The sequence below is a fragment of the Engraulis encrasicolus genome, chromosome 15, assembly GCF_034702125.1.
Source record: "Engraulis encrasicolus isolate BLACKSEA-1 chromosome 15, IST_EnEncr_1.0, whole genome shotgun sequence".
Lineage (NCBI taxonomy): Eukaryota > Metazoa > Chordata > Actinopteri > Clupeiformes > Engraulidae > Engraulis > Engraulis encrasicolus.
The window spans coordinates 32,531,217-32,540,209 of NC_085871.1; the positions used below are offsets into that span (position 1 = coordinate 32,531,217).

The 8,993-nt window shown below is 42.1% G+C and overlaps 1 protein-coding gene across 1 annotated transcript; it reads left to right on the top strand.

Moving 5' to 3' along the window:
* Positions 1-1,551: 1,551 nt before the first annotated feature.
* Positions 1,552-8,724, top strand: tnni4a (troponin I4a). Its single transcript, XM_063217712.1, has 6 exons — positions 1,552-1,581; positions 2,212-2,253; positions 3,091-3,222; positions 3,393-3,482; positions 6,587-6,754; positions 8,236-8,724. The coding sequence occupies exons 1-6, from the start codon at positions 1,552-1,554 to the stop codon at positions 8,320-8,322; spliced, it is 549 nt and encodes a 182-aa protein (XP_063073782.1). The 3' UTR covers positions 8,323-8,724.
* The last annotated feature ends 269 nt before the right edge of the window (positions 8,725-8,993 follow it).

An 8,993-nucleotide genomic window follows, 5' to 3' on the forward strand; every position in this document is an offset into this window, starting at 1 on the left:
ATTCGGCTAGTTTGCTAGGCTAATCATTGGTCAGAGCCCAGACCCTTGAAATTTTTTTATTTGATTTTATTTCTATATTTATGATATTCACTTTGATAGCTGGAATCTAGCCAGACTCAAAAGGTCTCCTCAAAATTAATGACTTATTCTTTCAGGGGACTCTTTGTTATAACCTCAGCTGTGCTTCGTATTTGAAATTCGTATTTCTTATTTGATTTTTATTATTCTTCTTCCTCTCAAATTGTTTGATAAATTACACATGACAAGGCAGGCAAAGAGGTCATATTCTTTCAACAAAAGAACTACACTTCTTCCCTTTGCTTTAATCTTCCCTTTCTCTATCCTCTGTTCTCTCTCTCTCTCTCCCTGTGTGTGTGTGTGTGTGTGTGTGTGTGTGTGTGTGTGTGTGTGTGTGTGTGTGTGTGTGTGTGTGTGTGTGTGTGTGTCTGTCTGTCTGTACGTCTGTGCGTGTGTGTGTGTGTGTGTGTGTGTGTGTGTGTGTGTGTGTACATCTATGTGTGTATGTATGTGTGTGTGTGCAGTAGTTCTGTGTGCATTTGTAATGCTGCATTTGTCTCTGTGCTCATCAATAATGTCAGATCAAGTCATCCTGATCACATATTCAAGTGTTCTTTTTTGTTTCTGGTTTTCCTCTTGTCCCCATCTGACACACACACACACACACACACACACACACACACACACACACACACACACACACACACACACACACACACACACACAGGGCCGCTGTCAACTTTCAAAGTCATCTGAAATACCCACCCCCATTACATGCACTGTAATGAAGATCAAACTCTTGGGGCCCTTCTCTCTTAGCCTGGCACAACTCACACACACACCACTTTCTGCATCAACTCCGTTTTTTTCCCCCTCCCCTCATCTGACCCCTTTGAAATGTCCCCATTGGGCATCTATAGCCATGTCATCATTCTTTTTGACCAAATTACGTCGGTGATTTCAAGGTTTGTGGTGGCCCTAGGCGAAGAGTGACTTGGGGTATTTCTCTTCTTTTTAAACTACTAAGGAGGGGTCCCCTCAAGAGAGATTTTGATAGTCGTATCGTTGCACTTATTGGTCATTTATTTATTGGTCAATTAAGGGAGGTGTCCCCACACTCACAAAGTTGTCATTGCTACGCGATTGCCTAGTTTGCTTGCCTGGTTGTGACAGGCACGATCACTTCATTGCATTATCTGCAGGATGCACTGAAGGCTATTGATTTTTTTTTTGGGGGGGGGGGGGGACTTTCATTTCCTCTATTGCATTGGCTATGATTTTAATGTATTTCATTATATTTTCTTGGAGTTTTGCAGACAAGTAATACCATGACAGAAGGACAAAATGACAAAAGATTCCAATCATAAATCGGGACAAACCTCTTTTACATGCTAGAAAATGGCTGGATGTTGTCTGTAAGTTCATAAGCATAAATTAGGCCTACTATTACAATAGGTTTGTGATTATTCATGTGTGAAATGAAATCATCCAAAACAAAAAATGGTTTGAAGGTCTATGATTGAAGCTGAGGTCATGGCTGTAGAGCCCTATCTCACGCCTTTCGTAAAGTCTTCACGAAAAAAATAGATTAATTTTCGTGGTGCATTCACGTTATTGCCCGTTTTTCGTGGTAGGGCAACAAAACGCTGCCTATTCACTTGAATTGCCCCACTGCTGCTATGGTTATCCAAGCGTCTGCAGGGGCGGGTAGGGGGTGCTGACAGAACACTGATACACTCGGGACTTACTAATTCGACGCCCTTTCGGTACTTACGCCTTATGTCACCTAAACCTAAACCTAACCCTAACCCTAACCCTAACCCTAACCCTAACCTTAACCCTAACCTTGACCCTAAACCTAACCCTAAATTGCTTGTTTGAAATGTTTGATTACCATGTGACGGTAGGCTACCGAAAGGGCATCAAACTAGTGGGTCGCTAGGCAACAGTCGGGCAATTCAAGTGAATAGGCAGCGTTTCGTTGCCCTACCACGAAAAACGGGCAATAACGTGAATGCACCACGAAAATTAATCAATTTTTTCGTGAATACTTCACGAAATGAGTGAGATACGTTTGGTCTGTACTGTACCTTTGCTAAACTGCTCTCTCTCTCTCTCTCTCTCTCTCTCTCTCTCTCTCTCTCTCTCTCTCTCTCTCTCTCTCTCTCTCTCTCTCTCTGTCTCCTATTGCAGAAGAAAACAAAGTATTCGGCGACCCGTCGGCTGCAAATCAAGGTATGGAAAGTATTTACTGTATTTCCTTCTCTATCCTCCATACATTGACTTCAATAAGCATTCATATTTTAATTGACTATTAAAAATGGATTGAGGTTACACTAAATGCACACAATGTACAGTCCAATCCCTATTTACATTGTCATACTCATATACATTTAAATGACCAGCAAAGTTATGCTAAGCTCCTAAATTAACCTATATGGAACAAGAATAATACAGCATATTATTTAAAAATGGTGGTGCCACAAAGTAAGAGATGAGTTGTACAGTTGCAAGTCATTTTGTATCCACTTAACGCTGTCTAGGTTGATTTCTCTCTAAGAAGTGGGATGCACCATTATTCATTTCCTGAAGAGACAGCATATTTCCATTTTTATATTCATTTCAATAAGTCGAGGTGTTAAATAAATAATTTAAGTGTCTGCACAGAGTCATTTTGCATTTCTGAGATGTGTTAACAAATATGGTAAATGAAAAGCACATTTGCAAATTTCAGTGGATTTTTTTGGAAAAGTATGAAAAGCTTGTGATTAAAATGCAAATTGAGGTAGTAGCTTTCTTTTATGCTTTACACATTTGTATGCTCTCATCATACTCTCATCCTTTCTCACTTTAACTCTGCCATCTCCATCCCCACAAACAACCAATACATGTACGGACACGCACACACACACACACACACACACACACACACACACACACACACACACACACACACACACACACACACACACACACACACACACACACACACACACACACACCTCTCCCTCTCTGCTCCCCCCCCCTCTCTCTTTCTCTCTTATACACACACATACATACACATCTGCATAGACCAAAATCCTGAGGGCCGGAGAGAAGCTTCTTGCCCAAGAGGAATCTCAGAAGAAGGAGGATAAAGAGAGCGCACTACAGGAGAGCGCACCTCCACTCAAACTCTCAGGCCTCTCCGTACAGGATCTACAGGTAGGCCTAACAGAGATGAGAGTATCAGTTGCGATTCTCCTTGTGTGCAGCACACACACTCTCTGTTTCTCTCTCTCTCTCTCTCTCTCTCTCTCTCTCTCTCTCTCTCTCTCTCTCTCTCTCTCTCTCTCTCTCTCTCTCTCTCTCTCTCTCTCTCTCTCCATCCTCAGGCACTATGTAAAGACTTGCACCGCAAGATTGACGTGGTGGACGAGGCGCGATACGATCTGGAATTAAAGGTGGCTCGTAACGATGTAGAGGTAGGCGAACACACACACACACACACACACGCACACACACAGAGGTATCCTATTCAACGGACCTCTCAGCAGTCCGCTAAGGGGGAGAAAGCGGCAAAGTTATCTATAAATTGCTGCCCCTGTTACCGCTAGCACAGCAGTTTGTACATATACTACTTTTATTATTGCTGGTAGGAGTTTGCCTTTGGGCTTAATGTTAAAGTTTTAGTGCACAAACTTTGCCATTTGTTTGCCCTGAGGGAGAAAGAAATAAAAGCAGCCATATCTCTCCCTCACAACACAGAGCTCCAATAACTGATGAAGATAATGTTGTAATGGCGTGCGGCTGTGCTCATAACTGGGGACCATAAAAGAAATATATGTGGCCACTGTGAAACGACACTGTGGGGACTCCAGGACAGGGCTTAGCAACCGTGTTTGGGTCCGGGGTCCCCTATTGGAGCAGAACATCTGCCAAGTGCCCTTTTATAATCTCACCCAAATTCAACAATTGTTTTAAATTGTCATTTTAATGCAAAATTACAAGTGGACCTACGGTATGTAGCAGGTTTTCTTCAATGGGAGGAAATACATGACTATTTTTCTCATATATGCAGCTATGTACACAAGACCAGACATTGGCAAGAGAGGAGCTTCAGAAGACAATATGTTTATATGATATATTATCATTTATTTTTAATAGAACACACATCGGAATAGGAATACTTTCCTGCACATAGTGTATGAACTCTTTCGGCCTGAAAAAAGGTAAAAGTTTGCACAGGACAAGTTGCACCTACTTTGCCTCTGCAGCCTTCATCAGAAGTGTCGCATGGCGTGATATCAGGTGGGATGACGGCTGCTCACTTCTGATGAAGCCAAATGAGCTTAAACTTGTCAATTGTCAGGTACAGACTTTTGGATGCACATCAAAACACTGTGCACTAGGGGGGGGGTGTCTCTAATCATAAGTAGCTCTAGATAAGCCCATCATCTACTTGTAGGTGTAATGTAATATGATTTCCTAGTACCCGGCGTTTTGTGATGACAGCCCTTCAGTAAGAGAACATATCAATGACATGAATATGCAGTATACATGTGACTATGTTCTTGATCACTAACACCCACACCCATACACACACACACACACATAGGCGCCGACTTTTGTTTTTGCCCGTGGGTGCTCGCGGTTCCCAACCGGGGGTCGCGACCCACAGAATGTCCCGTTTGTTTGCCATGCCTTGCTTTTTCCCAATAACATAACCATTTCATGTTACTTTATTTGTATGGGTAGGCAAAATAATAACAAAAGGCCTATCCTATTTATTTTCCTTGTGGGTGTCAAATCAATATGTTTAAAATAAAATCGCCTAGGGCCTGATATTTGAATTGAAAATTGAACATTACAATCATGTAGGCCTATAAATTGAACGCAAAGCCCAGGCCACGTTTGCTGGTGCCTCTTTCTATAAGCTTACTAGTCGGCATTATGAAAGGTGCCAGCTGCCTACACGGACCCTAAGATCACACAATCATCCTTTTCCTCAATAAAATGAAACCATGCATGATGTAAGTGTTGTATTAAGTACATTTTTACCAAGCATAGCAGTATTGTGCAGTAGCCAGACTGCGTCCAAACAGGATATCAATAATCATAAGGAACAACAACAGCAAGGCGTCCACATGGAATTCAGACTGGCGTTCAGCCACGCACTTTAGATTCAGCGTTTATTACACACAAATAGGCCTAACTTAGCCTAGGTATTACGTGTCAAAGAAAGATGATGTTGTTAGGTTCGAGTCCAACAATGCCGCATGTGGCCATGCACTTCATGTTAGCTATGTTCAAAACTAGGCTACTCAGTCATCATGACTAAAGCCAACAGTGCTAGAAGCCAGAAAAGCTAAATAAAATGGCAAAATCATCCAACAGCGCACAACAAAAGTATGGATATGTCGAGAGTAGACTCGACTTGATCATCCCAGCACTTAGACCCAGAGCAGAGAAAAATGACCATAACAGATAAAACGGCACACGGCGGTGCTACACATGGGATATCGCAGGATGATATGACAGCGACTTACCATTTTGAAGACTAAACTTTCCGACTGCAAACCAATTGTCTGTAAGAAGTCCTAGCTTGTAGGCCTACTGAAAAGCAGGTTTAGATCTTTCCATAACTTCCATAACTTGTGAAATAACGCAATATAACCAAACAGCTTCACACAGCCCAACACAGCCTGTGATAAGTTAGAACTCTTCTTCTGAACCGTTTGCATAGACGTGAACTGTTCTGAAAATTCATGTCGGGCATTTTCAGTCTAGATTAGTCCCCAAGGCTTTCAACTGGATTTTACTAATGTAATACTTTTCTGTATCTAACATCATGTTTTATCAATGTCTGCTATCTCGAAGAGGTCTGCTATCATCATGAGGACTGATACCATTGAGGGGAGGCATCAAGGCCACTGGGCAAATGCCCTGTATGCCATATGGCCAATCCAGCCATGTTTCTATGGTTACTGTCTGATTGTGTAGAAGAGCAACGCGCCACAGAGGGGAAAAAAGGATCGGCGCGTGATCTTACAAGATGACAAATTATAATACCTTACGTTACAAAATGACAGTTATAGGCCTAATGCAAACGCCATTTCATCTTTAAAGTTCTCTCGCGAATAATAGGCCTACTGCTTTAGTGCTCGGGTTTGTCCGTGGGTGCTCGATGGGTGCCACAGATTCACCGTGGGTGCCCACCGATTCCCGTGGGTGCCCGGGCCCTGGAGCACCCACGGTTTCGGCGCCTATGCACACACACACACACACACACACACACACACACACACGCACACGCACACGCACACGCACACACGCACAAACACAAACAACACCTGTGGGCAGCCATAGCCTAGTGGTTGTGTGTTGCTGGTTCGAATCTCCCCTGAGCTCTCCCTACACCTCTATGCAGGGTTGAAGTGCCCTTGAGCAAGGCACCTCACCCCACATTGCTCCAGGGACTGTAACCAATGCCCTGAAAAATAATAACTGCAAGTCGCTTTGAATAAATCAAAGCGTCAGCTAAGTGCAATGTAATAATAACACCCACCCTACCAAATCCCTCCTCCAGATCATGTCCCTGACAGAGAAGGTGATTAACCTGAAGGGCAAGATGAAGAGGCCTAACCTGAAGCGCGTGAAGAAGACTACTGAGGACATGCTGGGATCCCTCGACACCAAAAGCTCGAAGGCGGACTTCAAGGCCAACCTCAAGACCGTGCAGAAAGAGGAGCCCAAGGTACTGTATATTGTACTATATAACACTGTATAATATATTATATTATAATTAATAATAAGATGATGAAGGCAGACTTCATGGTTTACATCAAGACAGTGCAGAAAGATGAGCCCAAGGTACTGTATATTATACTATACAACACTGTATAATATGTTGTTCTGTTCCCTTTAAAGTGTGCCTTTACTAAGAATGAACAGCCAGTTAAACTCCATCTCAAGAAGAAAAGAGCAGCCGTGCTCATTTATTGATCATCTTCAAGACGGTGTGAAACTACCGTTAATTAAGCAAAAACTGGCCCAGAATAGGCTGGGCAGAACATATATTATATGATTATTAATAATAAGATGGTGAAGGCAGACGTCCGTGCAGAAAGGGGAGCCTAAATTACTGTATATTATACTATATAACATTGTACGTATAATATAATATATCATAATCAATTATAACGTCAAGACCACACAGAAAGAGGAGCCCAAGGTACTGTTTATTAGGATATAACACTGTATTATACAATATGATCAATTAAAATTGATAATAAGATGGTGAAGGCAGACTTCAAGGTTAACGTCAGACCAGTGGCACAGCACTCCACAGCACACAAGTGTTCCCTGCACACTGCACACATCCGTGCAAGGGGGCAGTCCCCAATGGCGCCCCAAGGGAGTAGTTCGGCAGGACAATACCATGCTCAGGGTACGTCAGTCATGGAGGAGAATGGGGGAGAGCACTGGTTAATTACTCCCCACACCAACCTGGCGGGTCGGGAGTCGAACCGGCAACTCTTGGGCTACAAGTCTGACGCCCTAACCGCATACCCATGACTGCCCATGATGATAGTAAACAAATAAATACATGTATTAATAATTAATATAATTAATGTTTATGCAACACCTTAAGACACATCTCTTCCTGGAGGCTTATGGCTGCTAGTTCCACAAGCACTTTCACTTACATGCATTCACACACACGCTCAAACACTGACTCGCAGACACACTCACACTTTCCAACACAATACCCTGTGAAGCGTCCTTGGGTGTTTTGAAAGGCGCTATATAAAACGAAAGTATTATTATTATTACTATTAATAATTAATAAAATAATGACGGCAGATTTCAAGACAGCCCTTCCAAGGCAGATCTTGCAGAAGGAGGAACCCAAGGTCTGTAATAATAAAATAAATATAATTAGGGGGTCAGTGGTGATGGCAAATGTAAGAACAGCATACAGTCTCTTGACTTAATTGTTGCTCCGGGTGTCAAATGAATTAAGATATGGAGTATAAATCACTTCTAAGCGTCACCATTTTATTGAGAAATGTATAGCTTATTTTTAATATATACGTGTGCGTGTGTGTGTGTGTGTGTGTGTGTGTGTGTGTGTGTGTGTGTGTGTGTGTGTGTGTGTGTGTGTGTGTGTGTGTGTGTGTGTGTGTGTGTGTGTGTGTGTGTGTGTGTGTGTGTGTGTGTGTGTGACCCTTACAGAAGGAAGAGGTGACAGATTGGCGTAAGAACGTAGAGGCCATGTCAGGCATGGAAGGCAGAAAGAAGATGTTCAACACTGGACAATAAGACACACACACGCACAGACACACACACACACACACCAGCTGCTGGGGAATAAAGATGAACAGACCAACACATATCATCGCTGTTCAAAGGTCAATGGTTGTTAATGATAAATACTGCGGATTAATAGTTGTTTATTGCCACACAAGATCGTTAGATCAGGCCATTTAGGAACAAGGAGGAAAAATATATGTCACGTACATTATTAGAGGACTATAGGCAAATTGCAGTGACTCAGTAACACTGCACACATGTATTCAGTCTCTCTTCCCCTTCTTTGAATCTGACAGTGTATGTAATTATGATATTTATATCATTGTACCCCTTATGATGTGCTCTTACATGACTGACACTATGGTTGTTTGAATGTCACTGTTATATTCATTAAAGGTAAAGTGTGTAAGATTTTTAGTTGTTTATTTCTAGAATTCATGCTACCCATTCACTAATGTTACCTTTTTCATGAATACTTACCACCACCATCAAATTCCAAGTATTCATTATGACTGGGAAAATTGCATTTTTCATACGTGAAAAGGGGGATCTTCTCCATTGTCTGCCATTTTGAATTACCAGAAATAGCCATGTTTAGCTGTAAAAATTACTGTACTTGGGCCATACTAGAACATATTAGTTTATTACTTAGTAAACGTTCATGAAAAGATCAAATCTGG